Source organism: Homalodisca vitripennis, chromosome 4 (assembly GCF_021130785.1).
Source record: "Homalodisca vitripennis isolate AUS2020 chromosome 4, UT_GWSS_2.1, whole genome shotgun sequence".
NCBI lineage: Eukaryota > Metazoa > Arthropoda > Insecta > Hemiptera > Cicadellidae > Homalodisca > Homalodisca vitripennis.
Genome location: NC_060210.1, coordinates 162,311,603 through 162,338,378, shown reverse-complemented (window position 1 = coordinate 162,338,378; position 26,776 = coordinate 162,311,603). Strand labels below are relative to the sequence as shown.

The following is a 26,776-nucleotide window of genomic DNA, read 5'->3' as shown; positions in this document are numbered from 1 at the left end:
TGAGCTGGACTCACGCAGAATCCACATGTCACGTCTTAACTTGCAGTAGGAGATTATCAAGCAAATAAGTGGGAATATCCCATAGAAATACCAGATAAGTTTTTGAAGTCAAATAGTTTGGCAAAATGTATCTAAACTAATTTGATGTTTATTATAAATGTTTGTTGGTACCCTCACACTACAAAAGCATGAGGTTTTTCTCTCAGACCGAATATGCTTATGGTGATTAGGAATTGCCTCTCTGTAGATAACATCATCAGTAAATAACACATATCTGTTCAGAAACTAATTGCCATAACTTTGTTTATAACTTGTTATCTATAACAATTTCATGCGGAGGAATATTTAAAATTTGTATTAGCCACCATTTTATGCTGGCTTGAGATAGCTACATCTAAGTATAATTGTTAATTTTCTTTCATTAAGAGATTTAAAATTATCTGTAATTAAAAATTATGTTATGTATTTAAATTAAAAAATGTTTAAGTTGAGGCCAAATATAGCATTTTTGGAGCAGAGGAAATCTTGTATTACTAATCAAAAAGTGTAGTTTTGTATCCTACAGATGAATACTAAGTTTGGTTTTTCTAGTTGCGATCATTAAAAAGTTAATATGGGATATCCATATGTTCTATTCACTGTGTATACACCTACTGTTAAATAGATTGAGCCTCTTAGTTTAGCTTTTATTTTGTTGCATAGTTGAAGAAATCAGGTGGAATCAAAATTATTTTTATTTAATCTGACGAATGACATGTACTCTTTACTGTGTTCCCAAAGCTAGTTCAGATAATAACATAGCAGAGGCACCATGAATTTCTCTTTTTCTCATCCAATTTCTTACCCTAACACGTATTTTCCTGTTTATTTTCTCTTCCACCATTTCATTTACCTTTTCTACTAACAATTCATGTACCCTTTTCAAATAAGTTTTTAAAGGCAACATACATTGTACGGGACTCATCTAAGCTGAAGCCCAAAAGTACAAGGTAATTTTTTTCATCAGGGACAATTTTATTACATTTTTTTGTTATGGGAAATTGTACAAAAGTACACCAATCCCATCAACTACCACACAATTAATATCTCCTTTCTGCAATTAATTTGATTATAGCTCCTCTTCTCCCTATTAATGACGTTACTCTGTGAAACTTACAGTTTTAGCATTTATTTTGGTCCTGAAATAATTCAGTCATTAATTCATCTAGTTGATATAGACTAATCAATACAAAATTTTTATGTTTAAGCATTATTATACTGATTGATTTATTATAGACTTTATTGCATTGTTTCAGGTTACTTGTCAACCCAACAGAAGTTGTGGTGTGAGACATTTTCTATAAAATTTCACTCTAAAACCTCAAGTGAAAGAAAGCAGTTGGGTGGCTATGAGTACGAAGAAGACACTTCGGGTTTCAAGAGTAAGTGGCGCATACCGTTTATAGACAGGGACAACTTTTGGAAGTCAAAATTTATTGTATTTGGAAATAAAACATTTGCTGGTGATCTTACAAGATATAATCCAGCTAATTACCAATTCTTTAGTATCAGACAGTGGAGAGATTTTCATGCAAAAGAGAAAATGATTTTTGATCAAAAAGTCATTGAAGAGAGAGTTTCAGTTTTAGGTTGTGAACTTGCAGCTGCACATTTTGTTGTGTATCGTGGAGGAGGAGTTAAGTTTTACAATCATGAGTGGATTAGAGATGACAAGAAAAAAAATCGTGAATATGATGAACAACTACCTAATGTATACGAAGCTGGTTACATTGTTGAAGGAATTGATTTTTCTGGAACAAAGATTTTATACGAAGGTTTAAAAAACATAGAGAAATTACAATCACTAAAATGGCTTAGTTTTAACGGTTGTCCTTTTTTTAATACCTGGTGTTTGGATAGGATTTCAGGAGAGCATAGTTTGAATCTGGAATACCTTGATATTAGTTACACAGACATCAGCCATCAAGGCCTTGGTGCCCTTTATAGATTTGACAAGCTTAAAACACTGGTAGTTGAAGGTTTGCCAGATGATCCTGAGTATCTGCTTATGTACCTGGAATTGAAAAAAAGTTTTCCTGAATTGAACATTGAAGGAATTGAATCAATTGAACCTGATCAGAGAGAAATTTCTGGGAAGTAAACTATAACAGTTTTACAAAAGTTTTTTATTTTGTATATATTGGCCGTCATGTGTGTAAATAATTCTGTATCTAGTCAGTTCTAAGTACAATAAAAAATATACTTTTCAATTTGTTATTTCCTGTCATTAATATAAGCTCTTTCCTCTAGTCCTGATATTATCTAACCTAATATAAGAGTGCTGTTCAGAAAGTATCTTCTGTGGTAAAGAGCGTAGCATGACTATTGTTGTGTGAGTGCACCCGTCTAGTTGTTCGGCATCCAGTCTTGGTACAGTGAAGGTTATTCAAGCGGGAGTTAATTTTCTGTAATTTATTGAAATGTCATATAAAGTCCTGCTGAGAGTCAGTTGCATGTCATATAATTTTTCACAGCCAAGCAGTAATAAGCAACAGCACCTTGCAACCGTGCACTGTATATAGACTGAAAATAATGAGTGAAGTTGTATGGAAATTGGTTAGATTTTAACAATGGTCAAATGTCTACGATGGAGAGAGAGGTGCCAGGCCCACTGTAGTCACCGATGAACTTGTGAAAATCAATGGAAGGATTTTTCACAATCAACTGTTCACTATCTCTTTGTGATGAATTCCCACAAACTCCCAGATCTGTTATGTACAAAATAGTTACAGATAGTTTAAGCTACCAAAAGTTCTGTGCTCAATTACTCCCAAACATTCTGTTGTAAAATAACAAATTTCAGAAAATGTCCTCTACTTCTTAACTTTCTTATGTGCTATGATGAAAAAGTATAAGTAATGATTGTTTAACAGAATAGTAATGGGCGATTGAACATAGTTTTAGTACTTAAATCTAGAGACTAGGGAGCAATCAAAGGTGTGGGTGGGATCATACACACAACAATGAATTTTCTTAGTTAATGCATTGATATAAAGTGTTTAAATTTACATTGAAATTATTTTGAAAAATAGAAAAAGATGTATTTTTAAGATGTGTATAATAAAATATCTTGTCTGCCTCTGAGTTGTATTTATATAAAATCAGAGGTTACTTTCTGAATGACCTTCGTACTTATAGAACCACATGTATAACCAACTCATTTACCTACTCGTGATTCATGACTCGTGTATAAATTCTAACCCATCTCTAGAGGTGTTGGGAACGTAATGACATATTCTAGAATTTAAAATTTAATATACAGAAAACTTACCAAATGTAGAAAATATTAATTTTTTGTGTTGAAAATTTGAAATAGTATATCTATTTCAGGTAGATTTTTATACAAAATCGGCCTGTTGCAATTGTTGTTTTGTAATCAACAATTTTTATATCGGGCAGTTTTTCTAGACATTGATTACATGTCAATCTACAAAATTTTCTATTAATAAGAACTGGCTATAGGAATGCTGAAACAGGTTCAAACTTTAAAAAAATTATCTTATAAATATCATGACTTAATTTAGTTTACCAGCTTGGTATGTCATTTTTGTCTTAATATGGCAGCTGTTAAAATTTAAAAAAAAAATCACAACTTTGTTATATATAGTCCTAGAGAGAAAAAAAGTGTTTTGGAGTGCTTATACCATTTATAAATGATTTGTTTCAAAAAATATTTTTGAGATATTGAGTACATATAAATCCCATGAGAATAAATTAATAAAATGTCAGTTGTTGCAAAATCTACCTACCTCTTGTGGTAGAGCTGGAAGGACTCTTTAAAGCTAATTTTTACATCAGGTTGAGGCTTAAAAGGCTTGTAATGATAATCAAAATGGCTTATTGATAATATTAATTAATTCGTGATGCCTGCTACCAAGGAGGAGTGTGAGCTATTGTCATCACTCATCAGACAGGTGTTTGTCCAGTGTTTTCCTCAATAGTTATGATAGAAACTTTCTAGATTAAAATTTGATAGAACCATTTCTCTTTTGGCATCAGACAGAGTCTACCCTTCTACAATCTTCAACTGGAGCAAGATGTCAAGTTGACATTGTTGTCTCTCTTCCATTGGGAAGTTAAGCATGAGCATAATTAGCATCACCCTATAGCAGAGTAATCTCCTGACCCAGTGGCTCATACTTTCATGATGGAGCAGACAGTTCATGTGGAGTTGAATTTGTTGATCTACAGAGTAATGAACGGACTGAGTTGAGAGCATTTTGTAAGACCAATTCCTAGTGACCGATTTTTCTAAATGCATGAAGACTGGCATCCAAATGAAACAGGGAAGAGCTGTGTTAAATCAGCTATGACTGTTGTTGATGAAACATATGTGCAAAGGAATGCAAAAGTGAGTTGGATATACTTATCAACAATAACCAGAATATAATGATTTTTTTCTACAGAAAGCAGCGGCTCTTTGAAATCTAAGTGCAGTCATTCAAAAGGAGAGTAGTGTTAATCAGTGAGCCTTGGTGACTGTAGGATCTTTGTTTGACAGAAGCACAAACATTACACAAAGCTATGACATATCAATGTCCTATATCTTCCAAAGAGAAAGATAAGTTTTTACATTGTATCCAATGATGAAGTCGAGTAACATTGCTGTAACAGTGACATGTAAAGTTAGAGATTTGTGATAATCTTACAACAAATACTGGTTTTTTTTTTTTTTGTAAGGTCTATCAATTTATTGTACTTGATTGCAAATAGGTCTATTAAACCAGATCCTCATCGGATGGAGCCTCTGGGAACCTAGAAGCAGGGGGAACAGCTGTAGCTGCTACATTTAAACTGTCTGTGGACCTTTGTTGTCACTAAACATCAATACCAAAGTTTTGTGGTTTATTGATATATCATGTCCAATTAACATCAGAACACAAGACTGGCAATAAAAAGAGTTTTGTATTTGTGTTCGAGTAAGGCAAGATATAATATATACTCACCTGCGTAATTGGCATTGACCCAAAGATACTGTATTTGTCAAAGGAAAATGTTTTAACCCAAATTTTGTTGCAGTATTCTCATTTACAAAACTTAAAGAACTTCCTGTACCAATCTTTCAAGTTTGAGAAATTTTTTTAGAATTCAAATCAAATCACATTTATTTCCATAAAATACTAAAAAACAGAAGTAAATATTTTATATTAAAAAAGAAAAAAAAATGTAGCATTTGGATATCTAATGGTAATAAAATATACAAAAATATTTAAGTAATACGATTCAAAATAATTAACATTAAATAATTTAACGCTAAATAATATTAAAAAGTCTTATATCACAAAGAAATAAATCCATATATTGAAATAAAGAGAGAAATTAAAATTAAAATATATATATACATACACACACACATACCTAGTGAAAATATAATTTTATTTACTACATAATTTATTAATAATTAAAAATAATATGGGAAAGAGCCTGTATGAGCCTTAATGGCCTGTACGTAGACTCGAGTTGACATTTTTAGGATAAGAATTTTATCTTTAAGCAGTGTGTAGATTAATTTTATAAATATTTTAATTGAAAGAAGTTATCTGAAGCATAACTTATTTATATGACTTAAGAATTCTGATAGTTAGCAATATTGTAGAGAAAGTAGAAAAGCAAATAAAAAAATATTGAGTGAACAAAGGTTAATAAAAATAGGATAACTAGTTACTTATGTAAACGGATTTTTCTATCTTTAGTTTGAAGAGGAGAGGGGACAATCCCGTCAGTCAGCTGTCAGTTAGTCTATGTCCTTCTGTAGTCAACAGTTATAAGTGACTCGGCCTCCTCACTGCTTATGAGAATAAAAAACTCCTTGATATTTTTCTTAAAAACCTCAAGATAGGGAGAATCAAACAGTTAGAAATTTCTAGAAAAACGATTAGAATAATTTCGATATAAAATATGTGCTAGATAAAAACTGTTTGTTGTCGCAAATGATTTGTGTTGGTGAATAGTGTTAATTCCGACTATATTTGCATATCTTATAAAAATGTGGGATTATACAAAAGATTGAGACGAAATGTTTGTAAATATGAATAAATAAGACTTCAATACACATTTTTTTAATTGGCATAATTCCAGTTTCTTTAAACAATAAATCAGAGGGATGTCGTCTACACTTCGCAAAATCGGCTATTAGAATAGATTTCTGAACTATAGCTAAACTTTTAATATGTGAAGGAAAAGCACCCCCCCCCCCACAAGCTAGAATGCCATAATAAAAAAGGGATTGCACATATGCAAAATAAACCATTTTAGTTTCTTCAAAACTCAAAATGCCATTTAACTGCCTAAAAGCAAATATATATTTTCTTGCTTTATTAAGCACACCACACCCAAATATTTGTATGACGACACTTTCTCGATTTTATTACAGGCACAGGCATTGTTATAGTGATTATTACAATTATGAATAATGAAATTGTGTAAGTTGTAATCTGAATTTGATGTAAGAGAAATGGGCATAAATTTAGTTTTTGAAACATTAAGTGATCAAAATTCTGATCCATCCATTTTTTAATTGCCATAATTTATTTTGAACATCCTGCCAAGATTTACCTTTGATAATAATTGCGTGTCGTCAGCAAAAAGAAATAGTTTACAATTACAATGAATCTGTAATTTTTAAATGTTGATGTATATCAAAAATAATATAGGACCTCCTTGAACTACACCATAATCCACAGGAAGCTCATCACCATTCATACCGCAGGCAGACACAATCTGCCGTCTGTCCACAAGGTAACTCCTAAACCATGCAAGAGCATTACCCGTTACACCTATAGCTGATAGTTTGTAAATTAATTTATTTCTATCTACACTATCAAATTCAAGATATTTTATTGTCATTAAGCACAATACATATTATGCAATAGACAAAATCAACATATTATATAGCCTACTTTAATCTAATCTTTGGGTACTTAAATGGTTTCTTTAGGTCAAGGAAAATTGAAAAGGTCATCATACCATCTAATAAAGTGTGATAAATTTCTTTGTTTACATCAAAGAGAACGTCTCAAATGTTTTATCAGCCCTAAACCCGTATTGACACTCCGCTAAAATATGGTTGTGTTGAAGGTAATTTACAAGCTCTTTGACGTTTCTCTCCAGCACCTTAGAGAATATGCTTAGTAATGAAATGGGACGATAGCTATTTTTCTCTGTAAATATGCTAGCTTTGTGAAGTGGGAATACTTTAGCTAACTTAAAACTATCAGGAAATATACCGTACGCCAAGCCAAGGTTTAAAATGCGTAGAGGAGGTTTGGAGAAAATTTGAATATTGTCTTTGAGTGCAGAAGGTGGGACACCATTATAACCAGGAGCGGACCCACCACGTAGTGCAGTAATGTGTCTGATCACTTCTGTGACAGTCCGAAGTAGTCCTGCCCGTAATCTGCATCATCGATAATTAATGCACCCCCGGTGTTAATTGAACTTGTCAAGTTATGTCCAACACTAGCAAAAAACATGTTGAAATCGTTGGCGACTTCTTTACATACACCGTGAGTAACACTCTGTACATTAGGCAGATACCTTTTATTACAGTTCTGTTTTGAAAAGTTAATAGTTCATATTATTTTATGTTTGTTTATAAAAGATTAATAAATAACTAAAGGAGTTTATACCTCATATGTACACACACACAGGAATCCATACAAGAAGAAGAACATACACCCATACAATTTTGATAACTTACAATAAACATTATATAAATCAATAGATTTTGAAATTAAGATAAACTAGCAACCTATTTTAGAATTAAAATTAACATAAAACAAATTATCATACATATAAGATAGAAATACATAAACTATTGTAAAATTGAATCATCAGATAAAATGAAGTAATTATTTTTAGACCAAATACCACACAATACATTAAATCTCACAATGCATTATTATCAAGGAGATTGTTATGCAAAGTAAGTTTACAACACCCGGAGTTATAAAGTGAATTTAGACCAGCTGGTGACTTTACAATAATGGAATTTTATTCTTCTGAATGATGGCTTAATATGAGACTGAGAAGAACAAAGTTAATCTACATTTGAGTTATTAAATACAGTAATACATTTTATTATTTGTGTTAAATTGGTGAATCTCGATTTTTGTAAAAGAACAGAATTAATAAACATATACTAGATGATGAACACTTGAATATTGGATGGCAACCAGAACTCTCAGATCTTCAAGGATTACTACTACCAGTATTAAATCCACACTAAACCGACAAGGATGATTGGAAGATGAATAAGTGTCAATGGAACACACAAAGTAAAACTGGATTTGAACTCAAGTAAGATCTACCCAATTTATGATTCCAAATCTTTCAAAATTCGAACCTATTTTGTATTCAAATGTAACATGCACCATAACCTTTTCTATGTTGCATATAATTTTTTTTATGTGCCCATGGCAGTATAATTCACAAAACCCTGTACCATACATGTGACAAATAAACTCAATAATAATTGTAAGTTAAACGTTTATTTATTTATATCAATAGCTAGTTAAGCAAGTGCAAAGAAGGGGTTAATGAATAAATAAAGCAAAAGACAAATTAATACTTTCTATCTTGAAATGAACACTTGTTATTATTTTTACTTGCCAATTCACTAATTACAGCTTAAAACAATTTAGGATTATTTTGGTATTAATTTAATTTAGCCCTGTTTTTATATATATTTTATATATAAGAGAGTCGTGTTAGTTACACCCATAAGAAATGCATTTCAGCAAACATATGTTAATAAGTGAGAGTCTGCTAAAATTTAATTAGCTGTTATTTATAAATATATATAATTTGACAAAACAATTATTGTTTACGTCATTTAATTACCATTTTAAATTTATTTACATTTATAGTTTGAAAACATAGAGTGAGCTTAAAATTAAAAACAAGTTTATTTCAACTGTTTCTGCAATCACTGATGAGCACAGACTTTACTATCCAGATAATACAATTGAAATTTTAAGTAAAAATACACCTTTAACTGTAAAATTGAGCTAATATAAACTATACCCTTGCTTGATCAGTAGAGTAACTCAAATATCAAAATTACTATCTTGCATTGACTACAAGTATAAAGAATGTTATAAAACTGATCTTAAATGTTTTCTTGACCAAAGTATGGTTCTCAGAATTGCGTGCGTACATATTTTCTTGATCGGGACAAAGCAAGCTCAATCATGGCTTCGGAAATATAATTAATTCAATAGAGAAGCCTACACACACAAAGTCTATTAATTATACACGTGCAAAGCCTAAAATAAAAACCATAAGCAATTTTCACTTAACATCAGAAGCTCTTAACCATGAACACTGTAATAATATGTCCTAAAATATGCCTACTTCCGTTTCAAAATTACATTGAGCGCCATTATTTATTACATCATATGTGTGTTAACTGAAAGCTAATGACTTCGACTTTATGACTCCATGCTGGGGTAATATAGTTCAATTGTATACAAAAAAATCATAGAATATTGGAGAGAAACACAAACAAGCAATTAACTAATAATATAAATCCAAGTTATAGCATCAAAATGTTTATAATTGTAATAGCTGACCCGGCAAACATTCTGCCATATCACAGAATGAACAATGGAGTGTTGTAGACGATGACTGCCAGTAAAAATTAAAATACTCTAACCATCCAGTTTTTAGTTCAATTTAAAAAAAATCCAACCATTCTTAGTTCAATGTATTTCATTAATGTAACTGACATATTCATTGCTTGATACCTTAGATGTAAACTGAAAAAAGTAATATATTTTTCATAGTAAAGTAAAAGAATCAAAGAAAAAAATCAATATTAAGTTTACAAAGAGCAATTGAGTTACAATATTTTTTGCAAGTCCCTCTATAGCCAACACAAATAAGCTCGATAACATACGTGAACATGCCACTTATAGTTGTCCAAGTGAAAAACATGGTGTGCCCAAATCTAAAGCGGAAACAGATATCGTTTGTCCTTGTGACTTATTGGTTGTCATTATGGCTGCCAACCCGATAGGAAATTGAATGCGTTTGAATTCAATTGGCACGTCTCTGGGAATCATTGGAATGTGTGGCAGCAAAACATTCTTATCTCGGAATTAACATAGCAAACTATCTTGATTGGTCCTAGTTATTAAGCTCTTGATATATTTAGGTATGAATTGTCTTTTTATACTTCATATTGTACTCTATAAAAGGCAAGCATTCATGAGAAAGTCATTTGTTTGACTTAAAGGTTCTCTCAGTCAGACAGTTTTTAGGTATAGAGAGATGAATCAAAAACCTCTGTTTTGATTGTATAAAATAGGTGATCACCAGCACGGAATCAAACTTGTACTGTATAAAACAGATCATTGCCAGGATTAATTTATGTATAATAGGCCCATAAGGTGACCGATCAAAGATTTATTTTCTTTCTTCTTTGGCTATAGGAGCTAGAAGAGTACTACACCAAAAGAAGCGCTATTCAATGTATCTTGTTTTTGATTGGCTGAGGGTGTTTCACTCTTAACTTCCAAATACCAGCTGAGATATATTAATTTATACAATTAATTACATTTTTTTCAGTTTTCATTAAACTCTTGTTTACTTGAAGTATTTACATTGTCATAATTATTGATATTTTTCTTTGATGCAATGTAAAGCACAATTATATAACTCGCCTTCGGCTCGCTGGGGGCTACGCCCCCAGGCCCCCAAAGTAAACGCTTGCAAATTCGGGGATAAGCGGAATTCGGTGACTGGTTAAGTCCGGACATTAAGTAAATGACAAGGGATTTAAAAATTGACCTTTTTCATAGATTTTTTTCCGGATTCGTAAAAACTTTTGACTTTGAGGGCATTTTGCGGTTAAACCGTTAGAGATACGACAAAAAGTGACTGGACCTTTCTTGTTGGAAATTTAATTCGATTGTGCCCTCAGATCTGATCTACGACCTATGGTTTAGCCAGAAATGAGCTCGGGAGAAAAGTCTGCACGGGTCAGCTATCTTGAATTGTTTAGTATAAACATAATAAAAACCGACCTCAAGGCAGTATTTTAAGTCGAACAGGGGGTTTAATATCACCAGGAGACTATCTAGTCAAGGCGAGAAATTCCCTGGGTGGGTGATTAATGTTAAGGAGGTTAAGACAAGAGGGGGTTTAATTTCGTCAGGATATTGTCTGGTCATATGAACAAATTCCCAGGGGGGGTTAACGTTACCGGGGGATAAGTCTCCAGGGGGTTATCTGGTCATACCAGGATCTTCCCAGGGGGGGGGGGTTAAGATATTTGGTGACTGGTAAAATTCGGACATGAGGTCATGGCAGGAAATTCCCTGGGGGGGTTTAATGTTACCAGGGGGGTTAACACATCAGGGGGTTGAATGTACAGGAGGTTATCAGGTCATACCAGGAAATCCCCGGGGGGGGGGTTAATATTACCGGGGGTTAATGACACACTTGGGCCTTTTTTAGAGGGTATTGTGTCTGTGAACATAATAAATATTCCTCTGTCCCTATCTACTATTGACGCTTAGCTAACGCTCAGCCAACTCCCGAAGTCACTGAACCTTTTCTGTAGATCACGTGATTTCCTAAATCCCGTTTAAAATTTGTTTTGAGTTACGACCAACCGTTTAGCCGCTATCAAGCCCGGAATGTAAATTTTTAGGCGAAAATGTCCAATATTTTCACTTAATCGCGTTTTGCGGTCAAACTAAGGGAAATATAGTAAAAAGTCACTGGACCTTTTTTGTAGGTCATCTTATTTCCTAAATAAAACGTTAGTCTTATTTTGACCTCCGACCAATGGTTTCGCCGCTATCGACCCCAAAAACAAAAGTTTCGCGTAAAAGTTACAACAAAATTGTACATAATCACGTTTTTCGGCCAAACCAATCGAGATAGGGCAAAAGATTACTGGACCTTTTCTGTAGATCGCGCAATTTGCTAATTTGATGGGTCAATCAGATTTGAGCTACGACCAACGGTTCGGCCGCTATCGGGCTTGAAACATTATTTTTATCGAAAAAATCTCTGGAATTTCAAATGTTCGAGCGTTTTGTCGCTTAACCATGGAAGATAGAGCAAAAAGTCATTAGACCTGTTTTGTAGTTCACTTCATTGCTGACCATGAATTTTCCGTCAGATCCGAGCTAGCTCCAACGGTTCGCCCGCTATCGGGCTTACAAAAAATGCCTGCAGGGGTGAAGAATGCGCGATTTTTTGGGAATTTTTTTGAGGGGTTGAAAATGAAAAATTCTCACTTTTCGGGATTTTCCTGGTGGTTACACGTGGAAAGCTATCTGTGTACCAAATTTCAAGTCTCTAACTCATCTGGAAGTAGGTTAGAATTAGTATACGTGAGTCAGTCAGTCAGTTACACATGCGGTTGTATATATATTAGATACATAATATGATGTTACAAAGTTTGCTCCTTGCCCCTGTTCTTGTACTTACTGACACTATTTTATTATCTGGCAATGGATAACTGTGCATTCTAAAACAAATATTATTTGTAGAACAACAAATAATATTTATGAATTTAAAATTGGAGCTATACAGTAGATGACGTAAACTTGAATCTTATGTTTTTGGTAAGCTAGGGAGGATACAACACAAGAGCGCATGGGAATAAAAGTTTAGCACTGACTTTAACATGCACTTGTCACTCTACATTTTTCATCCTTTACTCTATCATTCATAAGCTTTATAAGTCACAATGGTTTCAAAATTTTATTGGTCAGTTGAACAGGAACAAAAATGTTTCTTCTTAAAGATAATATAGAAAACAAAACAAATATCTCTAAAACTGAAATATTTGTATTTTATAAATCTTCAACTTATTGAATTTGGCCGGTCAACAAACTTATCCAAAATATTCCAAAGGTAGGTTTGTGCTGTTTTGAGCAAATTGGCTGAAAATACAGATTTAAATGTGTCCCTCTTCATATAATTCTTAAGTGTTAGTTATTAATACACATAATTTCATGAAGTATTATTTCTAAGGCGAAGTTGAAATAGATAGTCCAAAAAATTAGATTGATGTATCCACAAATTTAAATTTATAATGTGGTGACATAATGTATAGTGGTGACCTCGAGAGGGAAAGTGGCTATTGTAATTAAACTATTATATTGTCATATCTATGAACTGTATAAAGAATGGGTCTGAAACCAGAGGATATTAAAAGATGTAAAGTTATACAAGTTTTTTACAACTACCTAATATTTGTCATAGTGCCACTTGGTGTTTATGTTTTGCACAAAATGCAAAGAAGCGTCATCTTAAAACTTTTATTGGAAGCGATTGGCTAGTGAACTTATCCAAGCTACAGTATGAGCAAGTTTTGTCTCTGTACAGAGATTAGCGTATGTCTATTACAATTATGATAGTGTTCACAAGCATGTAATATATATTACATAAGCCCACACACACATTTTTGGATTATGATGGTTTTGGGTTCTAATCAATGAAAATGTGAAATAACTCCTAAAAATTCTCTTATGAGGATGATTGCAGTTGCAGATTTTTACAAAATTGTGTATTAATCAGTGCCCGGTGAGGAGATACTAAAGGTAGAAAAAATGGCTAATCTGTGATATCAATGGTTTTGGTGTAATTCATTTTACACTTCAACATATAGATATGTTTTAAAAATGAACTAAAGAAGTAATATCATTAATATCAGTAGCGACTGGATCCTGTAATCATTCCTCAAATGGTAAACATTTCATTTAATACAAAGATAATGAAGTAATTACTGAAGGTATGCAGAAGACAGTCATTCTCAAATAGTTTATAGATTATTCTCAAACAATTAATTTAGTTTACCCTTCTACTCAGTATTGAATATATTGTCTCTCACATTTCAGATTATTCTCTTTTTGTATAGTATCTCTATCTAGTGTATATAAACAAATACCCTTACAGTATAATGAGAATCCATACTTACTTTGAAGCTTCATGCCGTCTCTATCAGTTGAGCAAAATTCCATTTGGAGTAAAAAGTAAAGTAAAGATGTCTTATTTTACCAGGTGAAGTTAGGACTAAGAAGCCCTCTCCAACACAACGTGGGGACTAACGGCTTAAAGGTGACTTCTGAACCACCACCAACGGCCGGTCACTCACTAATAGGATACCATATTTTCAGAGGGTAATAAAAATATAAACACAGAAAGACCTTAAAGGCACTTATTCTCACCTAGATATAAAAATATATGTAGAAATACTTAGGATGAGCACCGTATAAAAATTACCAACTTCCTTGATGTCAAGAAAATATTAACTGTAAATGTAGAGGAAAAGAAGTAAGACATTGGCCACTACTTTAAAAAAAATCTTGATTAAAGTGAAAACAAGATTCAAGATATTTTATAGTCATTAAGCAATTTACATGCAATAGACAAAGTCATAGCAGCAATATTTAACCGTTTACCCTAAAACAATAGTATATTTAAAATCATAAATAAATAGTTAATTAAAATTCATAACTAAAACTTAATAAATAAACGTGACACATACAAACCAAGTACAAATAGTAAATATAAAATTATAAACATGAGGCTATAACACCTAGAACAATCCTGGCTGGTATATGAAGCTAATTTCATTTGCACTCAATAAATATTAAGTTTTGTCTTTTATTATTTTCCTAGAGTGAGTTTCTTAATGTGATCATTCCCCAACTGAGATATCTGCTTATGGTACTGTGGTTCTCTGTTTTATTTTAGATATTCTTGCTGTAACTAATACTCATCTAGAAATCAAAGAAACTACCAGTAATAAAAGGTTAGAAGTCAACTTTGAATGGTTACGTGAAAACTGCAGGTAAAATTTAATGCATCTTAAAACTAACTTTAACTAAAATCTTAACTTTAATGGTTGCATGGAATTGTTGTATCACAAATATTTGGTCACCAAAATTGTTGTATCAAAATCTTACTTTGTGTTTTTTTTTTAATACTCAAAATTGAATTTAAAAAATGTAGATAGTTTCCAGATATTTGAAGCATTACATTTTAACACACTTTGACATAGCTAACTTAAAGAAGGTTTAACTTACCGTACTGGCTGAGATTAGCAAAGCCTATCACTCGAGGGGTTGGGATTACCCCTTTAAGTCTACTTATCTGTCTCTTTACTTATCTGTTACTTTACTTATCTGTCTAACTTTAAGTCTATTTATCTGTCTGCTCAATACCTCAAAAACAAACTGACCTATAATCTTAAAATTTTTGCATGTAGCTTCATTTCTACATAGGTAACACTGGGTTTGCTCATGATGCATGTCACTTCATTGGGTTTGGCTGAGTATTAACAAATATTTGTATATTGGTCTTATGGGTAACCACTATGGCAATGAGAAAATAGCAGAATTAATTAATTTGTAAACAAGTGGAGGACAATCATACAGATTTTAACATGTGACACAGTACCAAGTAGCTTAGTCATACAGCATTACAGTGGAAAGGCAATGTTAAAAGTTAGTGACAAGATCTGATTTCAGTGCACTCTTGCGTTGAAGTTCCCTCCCTACATCAACAAAAGTATTATTATTTAAACACTGCTATAAAACCTAACTCAATGATAAAAAATGTGAATGGGTCATGTGCGAGATAGCTCAAGGAAGGTCATCTGTAGACTTTAAATTTTGCATTGCATGAAACTTTATTTCTACTTATACAGTTCTATGATGGTGCATGCCTAACCATGGAATTTGGCTGAGAATCACTTACTGAGTCTAAGGGGGATGTAAACATTTCTTTTCTGGATGATGGTTGCCTGTCTATCTGTCTGTAGAAAGCCTCGAGAATGAAATGAGCTATAGATTTGGAATTTTGCACACAACCTCAGCGAAGCCTGTTACGCAATAGGTGGTGTGGCATACTCCTGCCTTGTGCAGTGGACCAAGATAAAAAATATAACTTTAAGTCATACTTAAGGTTTTAAAACTTAAGATGTTAATGTTTTTGCTCAATACTTTGTCAAATAAACTTAATAATCTTATTTAAAAATGAAAGATATTTGTTATCCCTATGTAGATATGAACAAATGTCAAACCTCAGGACGATCTGTAAGTGCGCGGACTCATGTATGTGCACACTCATGATGACAGCCGTATGCTCAAAATTACTGCCAACAATTGCAAATATATGTAAGTTTACAATTTTTTACATTTGTGTAAGGGTGTTGCTAACCAAAATACATAATTTCAACTTGACAAATTTCAAAACACGTAATGTAAAATTTATTTAAAAAATACTTTTTTGTTAACTGTAGTTTTTTTATACGTTTACTCTCATTATCTATGTTCTATACTGCATTTCTGTAACCCCAATTGAAATTAAGCCCTTCACTGGTTAAGGCAGCCTTAACTCTTTTGCTGTATTTACTGACATTACATGCTACAGACTAATGTAAAGAAATAAATAAAGTAAAAGAGGCACTTCATGGGTTATTAATTTTGAAGTAAAAGAAAAACATTAGCTCTTTGTTCTAAACATAGATTTTCACAATGAGATCAACTAATCACAACAATAAATTTAATATTACTTGTCTGATTTCTGTTTGTAGATGTGCTTCGTGTTATAATGGAGTAACCAACCAGAGAAATATTTGTATATTTGATTTAAAGACTGACATACAACCCACAACATTTTCTTTGTTCCATAACACCTTGAAAATTGGCTGTAAGTAAACAATACTGAAAATTAACTTATACAACTTACTTACTTATACCTAATTTATTCCTACCGTAACAGGTGTTACATGGCAGAAGGGAAAATTGTATATACTAGTGTAATTGCTAAATATTGCTAGTTGTCAAAAAGTCAATCAAATAATTATTTCATATAAAACCTTTTAATGAGTTATCATCTGATAAATGGATGTTATAACAACATATCTATATATATAAAAGAAAGTCGTGTTAGTTACACTATTTATAAGTCAAGAACGCCTAATCCGATTTGGCTGAAAATTGGTACCTCCACCTTAAATTACCTTACTTTGAGGAGCCTTAATTACCTCCACCTTAGTCGATGACCAGTACAACTGGGATAGACAGCGTCAAAGTAAAATGAATTTTAGAATATTTACAATATTTACATTTTTACAATGGCGCCAGGGCTTATGATAGTGCATCGAAGAACTCCCCGACTGAATAAAAGGGCCTACACAATAGCCAGCTTTTAAGTTGGGTTTCAAAGTGAGGAGGGTTTGAGTTCTTTGAGATTATCTGGAAGGGCATTATACATGCGAAGCGCTAAGCTAGGAAAGCAGTTCTTCTTTCTTACTAAGCCTACAAAAAGGTACATCCAGATGGTGCTTCTTCCTGGTGTTGTAGGTTATGGAGTTCGTTTCTTTCAGCCAAAGTCTGAGATGTTAAGTTTTAAATTGGTCAGCAGGAAAGGATGTACTGACCATAGACTGTGAGAATTTTAAGACTCACAAAGATAGGCCTACAGCTATCCAGAAACCCTGGAGGCGAGATGACACGAAGAGCTTTCTTTTGGAGGAGAAGAATATCCTTAACATCCAGCAGCATGGCCCCATATGTGCAGCCCATAGCTGATATGGCTGTGGAACATGGCGAAGTAAACTGTCAAAAGATACTTATTAGTCAGCATAGGTTTCAGTCTCCGCAGTAGATGCAGGCTCTAGAGAGTCTGAATGCATACACTATTCCGTATGGCTCCTCCATGTAAGCCCTGGGTCAAGAATAAATCCCAGGAGCTTAACTTCGCTCAGGCCAAAATTGTTGTCAGATCTGGAAAGAGTGCACATCATCTCCTGGGTTTTCCCCTCGTTCAGGGCACAAGCCATTCGCGGCAAACCATTCCTTTGCGCTGGTAAAATGTTTGTAGAGCAGCAAGCCTGGCGTTTTCTGGTGTATCGCCACGAGCAAAGATGGAGGTATCATCTGCAAACAGAAGCATGTCACCCAGCTGGCTGATGTCATTAATTGTAATTAGAAATAGGGACTGGGCCAATGACCGAACCCTGAGGAACACCATATTTCACTGCTTGAGGTTGGGAATGTGCTCCGCCGGTGCACAGGATCTGTTTTCTGTCTGTGAAGTAGGACCTAAAAACCTGTAAAACCATTCCATCAACACCATAGGCTCTCAGTTTATCCAGCAGTTGACTATGCGGAACACAATCAAACGCCTTGCTTAAGTCGGCCAGAACAAGTGCAGTTGAATCACCAGCCTCGAAGCTCTCTAGGACCTGGCTAACCAAACTCAGAACCGCTTGTCACAGTAGATCTATTCTTCCTGAATCCATGTTGAGATTCAGAGAAGAGATTTTCATGTTCAAAGTAGTTTACAATTTGACCTTTGATCACAAGACTCATAAACCTTAGCGAAAACTGGTATCACCGATATCGGCCTATAACTCCCCATAGCCTCCGGGTCACCCTTCTTGAAGACCGGTACGGTTCTAGATACTTTAAGTGACTCAGGGAAAGCTCCACAGCTCATACAGGCGTAAGACCAAAACTCAAAGGATAGGCTATAGCATCGATGACATGCTTCAACATAACTACATTCATTTCCGTAGATGTCCTGGCTCTGAGAGCTCTTAAAGTTTTGTACAATTTGTAATATTTGCTTAGGTGTTACTGGGGACCAGCTCGAGAGATTGGTAGGGAGGTAGCTAAGAACTGGGATAAGAACATAGGATACTTTTTATCCCGTTTCCCGATTCAGGATTCCGCCCCACTGGTCTCTAAAAGTTACAGAAATACCCGTAAGAAATGCATTGCAGCAAACATATGTTATTAAGTGAAGAGAGCCTTTTCAAATTTAATCAGCTGTTCTTTGTAAACATGTATAATGCGACAAAAAGAAACATATGTTTATATCATTTAATTACTATTTTACATTTCTTTTACACTTATAGTTTGAAAGCATAGAGTAAGCTTAAGAGAAACAGCAAATTTTGTTTCAACTGTTTCTGCAATCACTGTTAAACATAGACTTTACTACCCAGATAATACAATTCAAATTTTAATTTTTTACAATTGAAAGCAATTATCTCTGCATCTCCAAGTCAGATTACATTATTTGCTATCATCATTTCGACATACTTTCCATCGAACCCATCTAACCTATGGCACAAATACAAGGATAATATGGCAGAAGATATTTTTACATCAAATTCGTGTCAATTCAAGAAATCCCAATCTTGAAATGAATTAGGAGATACATAATAGGGCCTTGCTTTTGATTGAAGACATGTGCTATCTCATATGCGGTAGTTTATTAGTCAGGTTAGGAATGCCAGTGCCAAATTGTGAAATGAATGACGCATTTAATCGAGAATTGGAACGGAAACGTAAATATGATCACCAGGAATTAGATTTAGAAAGTTCAAACGAATGTACCCCTGATGAATCCCCAACAAATGGAAGTTTATGATACATTAATGAAGGCAACTGATGATGGAAATGGTGGTTTCTATTTCCTGGATGCCCCTGGTGGAACTGGTAAGACATTCCTCATGTCAGTAATTTTAGCCACTGTTCGTGCAAGATCCAACACTGCGGTTGCAGTTGCTTCTTCTGGAATAGCAGCCACATTACTAAAAGGATGTCGTACGACACATTCTGCATTAAAATTGCCGTTAAATCTGGAATATATTGAAAAACCAACATGCAATATGGCACTCCGCTATGGCCAAAGTTTATCAGAATCGAAGATCATCATCTGGGACGAATGCACAATCGCGCATAAACGTGCATTGGAAGCACTCTACCGAACATTGCAAGATCTAACGTAATGACTCGAGATGTTTTGGAGGCTCAATGATTTTACTGCCTGGCGATTTCCGCCAAACATTGCCAGTAATTCCCAGATCGACTGCTGCCGACGAGATAAACGCTTGCCTCAAATCATCGAATCTATGTTTAAGAAACTTCAACTGACAACAAACATGAGAGTTGCATTGTTGAACGATACATCTGCTGAAAGATTTCTCTGAGCAATTGCTGACTATCGGTAATCGTCGAGTACCTGTCGACGAATCGAGCGGATTGATGATTTCATTTCCTCCGAATTTCTATAACTTTTGTCTCATCGAAAGACGAACTCATTAACAAAGTATTCCCAAACATCATTACTAACCTCAAAAATAATGAATGGTTGAGTGAGCGAGCAATTTTGGTAGCTAAGAATAAAGATGTAGATGACTTAAACTACATAATTCAGAATGAGATCATTGGTACACTGCATTCTATCAAATCTATTGACTGTGTAGCAAATGAAGGTGATGCCCACCAACTATCCAATTGAATTTTTAAACTCCTTGGATGTACCTGGCTTACCACAGCACAATTTACAACTAAAGTTTGGTTGTTGTAATCATGCTTAAAAACTTAAACCAGCCAAAACTGTGCAACGGAACACATTTGGTGGTAAGTAAATTGATGAGCAATTTTATTTACGCCACAATACTCAAAGGAAAATTCAAAGGTGAGGAAGTTGTCATTCCGAGTATCCCGATGATCCCAACCGACATGCCATTTCAATTTAAAACGACTTCAATTTCTGATCCGTCTTGCATTCGCCATGACTGTAAATAAGTCACAAGGCCAATCGTTAAAAAGTTTGTGGTCTTAATCTCGAACATCCATGTTTTTTCCCCCATGGTCCATTATATGTGGCATGTTCACAGGTCGGAAGACCTTCCGCGTTATTTTTTTCGCGCCTAATAAAAAAAAAACAACAAAAATGGTTTATCACAAGGTGCTACAATAAATGGCAAATAAAAGAATCATTGAATAATTATATTTTTTTTATTTACAATTATCCTAATTTAAAAAGTACAAAATGTGATCATGTGATATTGCCTTTAAGGCGGAACAAAGTTCGCTGGGTCAGCTAGTAGTTAATATTATGGTGTTAAACAATTTGATATGTGAATCTCAACTTAATCAAGTTCTTAAATAATGTAACTTTTATTTTATGTAAAATATATCATCTTTGTACTACTTTGTAATTATTTAGTACCGTAGATTAAATGTAATCATATTATTACACGAATATGTTACTGTCCATAACCATCCATTATTGTAAGATTAACTTTATATTTTTATACACATCCATTCATATCCAATGGCCTTAACACTGGTTTTCTATACAGGGTGAGGCAGACCACCCGTACAGTACGTATAGCGGCCAAACCAAACGAGGTAGATTATTCGTAACAACTTAAACCCCCCTATTTTCACCCCAAAGAATTTGGAGAAATTATTTTTAAATCTCTAAAACTCCCCAAAAGGGTAGTTTTTGGGGGGTAGAGGTGGTTTTTGGAAAATTTTCAAATGTAAAGGTATGTTGAGTTATACCTCATTTTAAAGGCATTTCTTCACTGATTATTTTGATGTAAAAATTTTGAACCTATCTTGCCGCTTATGTACAGGGTACACCAAAACGTTAAAAAATCAGGGGTTTGTTGCTAAATTTATTGCAACTACCTGCACAAATGTAGAGAGACGATATTTTTATTGAAAAATAATGATGAGATGGCTTATCGAAAAATATCATCAAATGCCACCCTACCCCCAAATTTACACATTTTAAAAATACATAGAATTTTGAAATGCTTAATAGCCCCAATCTAAAAAAAAATCAAATAGCAACCTAGGTTGTGTTGTACATAACTAGAAAGGTCTTTAAAAAATAAACATTTTCTACATTTAAAGTTTGTCTCTATCTCCAATGGTTTCAAAACTGTAGTACAAAAATAGATTTTTTAATAATTTTACACAATGTATTTATTATAAAAGTCAGTGCAATGTGCAAGTAAAACAAGTTCCAACAGTAAACTCGTATCTTATGTTTATGATTGAAAAAAAAAATACTGTATCCAATTTAAAAAAAGTCTTTTAAAATTTAAAAAGGTATTGGAACACTGTAAACTACAATGTCTTACGATAAGTGCCGAGTTCTCTCATGAAACAGGAAAATTACCCAGTTATTAAATTTGTACATTTTCAATTATAAAAAGTTTTACACTTAAATTACACAAAATGTATAGAAGAAAACCTGTTGTTATTTAATCATTGATGTGACTGCCATGGAAGGAAGGAGTATCCTGTCATTATTAAGAAATAAACACTTCAAACTGGCTTTGAAAACAAATCTACCATGTTACAGCAGCATCATGGTAAATTATCAATATGACAATTATCAATTATCAAACTAAAATCAACAATAACCTAGTAACTGACCTCATGAAGAGTTAAAACCAGGTGCTCAAACTGCAACCCATTGTTTTCCAAACAGAGTTCAATCCTTGAGGTGAAGCTATCTACAGCTATCATTATCTCTTCTCTACTGATCTTGTTTATAGCCTCCCTTATCCGCTGCATCATGTCCTCTCTAGTTGTTGGTCTTGATTTATACACTAGTTCTTTTAGTCTACCCCACAAGTAAAAGTCCATACACGTTAAATCAGGAGATCTCGCTGGGTAGTTCACAGGGCCCCGCCTCTTCCAATCCATTTGTCAGGGTATTGCTTGTTTAGAATTAATCGAGAATCTTCGGCGTAGTGTGCTGGTGCCCCATCGTGCATAAACCACATACGTTGTAAGACTTCCTCAGGGATTTCGATCAATAAATTAGGCAAGTGACCAATGAGAAAGTTGATATAAACTACTCGGTCTAGGCGATCTTCAAAGAAGAATGGCCCTACAATTTTGTCACTGATAATACCGCACCAGGTATTTAGTGTCCAGTACCTTTGGTTGTCCACTTCTCGCATCCAGTGTGGGTTTTCAAACGCCCAGTATCTCATATTGTGACAGTTCACTTCTACATTACTCCTAAACGTGGCCTCATCACACCACAGAATGTTACGGTGAAAGTTTTGATTTTGTTGTAGTTTTTCTCGAGCCCACAAACAAAAGTTCATTCTATGAAGGTAATCATCTCCATGGAGTTCTTGATGTAATGACATCCTATATGGGTGCATTTTATGATCGTGAACGATTCTTAAAAACAGATCTTTGACTCATACCAGAATCAAGAGCTACTCTTCGTGTAGAATCATGTGGATTCAGTTCAAAGGCTGCCAAAACTTCGGGTGCCCTATCACTTCTCACGGGTCTATCGAGTTCCTTTCCTTTGCTGTGGCCAGGTTGAACATGACCTGTTTCACGAACTCGACTAAGAAGTCTTTGAAAAACGTTCCTGGAGTGTTGTTCGCGGTCTGGGTAATGTTGGGCATAAAGAAGAGCGGCAGCTGAGTAATTTTGGACACATTCCCCTAACACCATAAGCATCTGGAATGCCTCCTCATTTGAGAACGGCATTTTAGAACAAACAAAACTTACACTATGTACTTTAAAAAAATTTAAATTAATATCTACCTCATACCACGTGGTCACAAGAACAACTCAATAGGGAGACGATAATAACAGAGATTAGACAAGAGACTAAGGAATTGGTTCCAAAGTTCTACCAGAGGGCATCTCGTGTATTTGGGATTGTTTAAAACATGAACACCACGGTTAGATTGCTTTTGAAACATGTTACATTATTAGAAATCCTGATATTATTTACATTAATACATTATTTAAAAACAAATTAAACTTAAAAGTCCAACTTGTTTTCCATTTGTTTAATTAGATTTTGATATTAATACAAACTAAGTTAGTAAAATTAAAAAAAAATCTATTTTTGTACTACAGTTTTGAAACCATTGGAGATAAAGACAAACTTTAAATGTAGAAAATGTTTATTTTTTAAAGACCTTTCTAGTTATGTACAACACAACCTAGGTTGCTATTTGATCTTTTTTTAGATTGGGGCTATTAAGCATTTCAAAATTCTATGTATTTTTAAAATGTGTAAATTTGGGGGTAGGGTGGCATTTGATGATATTTGTCGATAAGCCATCTCATCATTATTTTTCAATAAAAATATCATCTCTCTACATTTGTGCAGGTAGTTGCAATAAATTTAGCAACAAACCCCTGATTTTTTAACGTTTTGGTGTACCCTGTACATAAGCAGCAAGATAGGTTCAAAATTTTTGCATCAAAATAATCAGTGAAGAAATACCTTTAAAATAAGGTATAACTCAACATACCTTTACATTTGAAAATTTTCCAAAAACCACCCCTACCCCCCAAAAACTACCCTTTTGGGGAGTTTTAGAGATTTCAAAATAATTTCTCCAAATTCTTTGGGGTGGAAATAGGGGGGTTTAAGTTGTTACGAATAATCTACCTCGTTTGGTTTGGCCGCTATACGTACTGTACGGGTGGTCTGCCTCACCCTGTATACTAATAGTACAATTTGTAATTTATCAGGTCTTTTTGGGAATTTGCATTTTTTTGTCCAGTGATACAAATCAGTTACATTACATTTTGAGTTCTGCAATCTGATCTCTTCCAGGTAATAATAACTAATCTAACACAAAATTATAATTTACATTTAAATAAACGAATCATACCAAAGATAGTTGTGAAAGTCAAAAACCACAAAAACATGCTATATGTCAATTTCATGCACACTACCTCTAAACTATGACTTGATAAAAATAAAACACTAATTATAACACTGAACTAACGAATACTGGTTACAATAAGTCTGAACTGAATTACCAAGGAGTTGTCCAATATGAGTAACAACAAGCAATGTAAGTCAGTAGCCAATGATTATTGTACTGATTGTATTTTTAATGAAAAACCTAGGAGTAAATAAAAGAAAAGTAACACCATGATGCATGTGTCTCATGAAGTACCTAATATTTGTCATAGAATCAATTGTCTTTTACTGGTAAATTGATTGTTCGGTGCAGGGAATGATGGGCACCATTCTGAGTATGACTTGGACTGGCTAAGAGTTCAAAACAGAGCTGAGGACATCCCTGCAGAGATATTGTGGTCTGGGGACATGTCTGCACATGTTGAGTATGTTACAGCATCAGATGTCAAATCAAAAGAAGGAATAACTCGACTGATCAAGTCACTCTTGGATTATGGAGTTGGCTTTGTTACAAATGTAAATATTTGTTATCGATTTTACTTTTCATTTGTACCTAGGATTTTTAATGCATGTAGACATCTCAGGAGATTTTAATGGAAAAGACATTTTTTAGATACTTCCACATTAAATTTAATAAAAATAGCGCTTTCGCCAGTTAAGGCATCATCAGTTGGATGATGCCTTAACCAGCGAAAGCGCTATTTTTATTAAATTTAATGTGGAAGTATCTAAAAAATGTCTTTTCCATTAAAACCCACCTACTTCCACCAAGGATACAAAGCAGAAAATCTCAGGAAATGTCTTTAATCACTTTGACAAACTAATCTTTTGGTAAACATATGTTCTAAAGCACTTAGTTTATAACACAAATATTGTAATAGTTTTGAAATAATAGGTCACTGTCATTGTCACAACTGATATTTATCTTATCGACAGATAACATCCAATACAAAATTCAACCTAATCTTTATATGTTTCTTAAAAAGTAGATTCTGCAAATATGACTATTACTGTTGTGTTTTATTCTTGACATAAGTAACTTATTACTAGATTTAAAAATACAAATATGCATGCTTTGTAATTTTGATATTAATTAATCCAAAACTCTGTTTTGGTTTCTGTACTCTTAAGATATGATGGTGCATCCTATATGTAATAAATAACTCGAGAGAGTCTTTTATTTAGACAATCAATACGTGTTCCTCACGACAAATTTGTATCAAGATTGATACCCAAAAATTTAACTGTGTCTGAAAGGCTTCATCCAATAAACCAAAATTACGCCTAAGTGTAAATAAATTCTTTTTCTTATTTAGCAAAAACCCATTTTCATTAAACCAATTTGATTCATTTTCTAATGTACCATTTGCTAACAGTTCCAGATCATGCATACTTTGACTGATATTAAAGTGTGTAGTATCATCGGCATATAATATAGTTTTCAAGTTAATAGATAGTGACAGATCATTTATATAGATTAAAAACAGTGGGGGGCCTAGGACTGAGCCCTGTGGAAACCCCACTCAACAAGAGCTTCTTCTGACTTTTTACCATTACTATAAACCAATTGCTTGCAATTATTGAGATATGGTTAAAAAAAAGGATATTAGGCCCAGAAAATCCATAATGCTTTAATTTAGAAATAAGAATTTTACTATCAACAGAATCATAGGCCCTGCTTAAGTCACAGAAAGTAGGTATGAGTGAATTAGTCTAACCAGTTTATGTAATGCGTTAAAAGTTGATTTATCCTTTATAAAACCCAAATTTTGAAGTGGTTAATAGATTATTTATTACTTTCACAGAAAGAGATCATTTGCTTACTAAGTAACGATTCAATTAATTTACCTTGTACAGGAATTAAAGAAATTGTGTGGTAGCTCTGAGGTTGGTCCTTAGGGCCCCTTTTAAAAGTTGTATGTACTCATGAGATTTTAAGTTGATACCGTCATGGAGCAGATGATTAATGAATATTGCCTGAGGTTCAGCCACACTACCAATAATACTTTTCAGTCAATTGTTAGAAATTCTGTGTATATCCTTGACTACAGAACTGCTCATTCCCTTGACAGCGTCCAAACATTTATTCATAGTTACAATCGACCTTTTAAAGTGTACTAAACCATCATTAGAGCTTAAATCTATTAAATCGTCAAAAATAAAAGTAAAACTGGGATTAACAACCTTATTTTTCTTCTATCGATTCAAGAAAAAATGTATTAAATACATCAGGCATGACACAGCAGTGAAA

At 33.6% G+C, this 26,776-nt stretch overlaps 1 protein-coding gene across 3 annotated transcripts in view; it reads left to right on the top strand.

Moving 5' to 3' along the window:
- The window catches only part of LOC124360493 (trimethyllysine dioxygenase, mitochondrial-like), a 53,062-nt gene that overhangs the window by 6,191 nt on the left and 20,095 nt on the right, over nt 1–26,776 (top strand). Inside the window, exons 2-5 of one of the 3 annotated variants that reach the window (XM_046814167.1) lie at nt 1,296–1,421; nt 14,758–14,854; nt 16,601–16,716; nt 24,839–25,041. In XM_046814167.1, coding sequence (XP_046670123.1) covers nt 1,296–1,421; nt 14,758–14,854; nt 16,601–16,716; nt 24,839–25,041 — 542 coding nt within the window. Of the gene's footprint in view, nt 1–1,295; nt 1,422–14,757; nt 14,855–16,068; nt 16,182–16,600; nt 16,717–24,838; nt 25,042–26,776 lie in introns of those variants that run through there. The other 2 variants (XM_046814169.1, XM_046814168.1) reach the window with 2 other exon arrangements.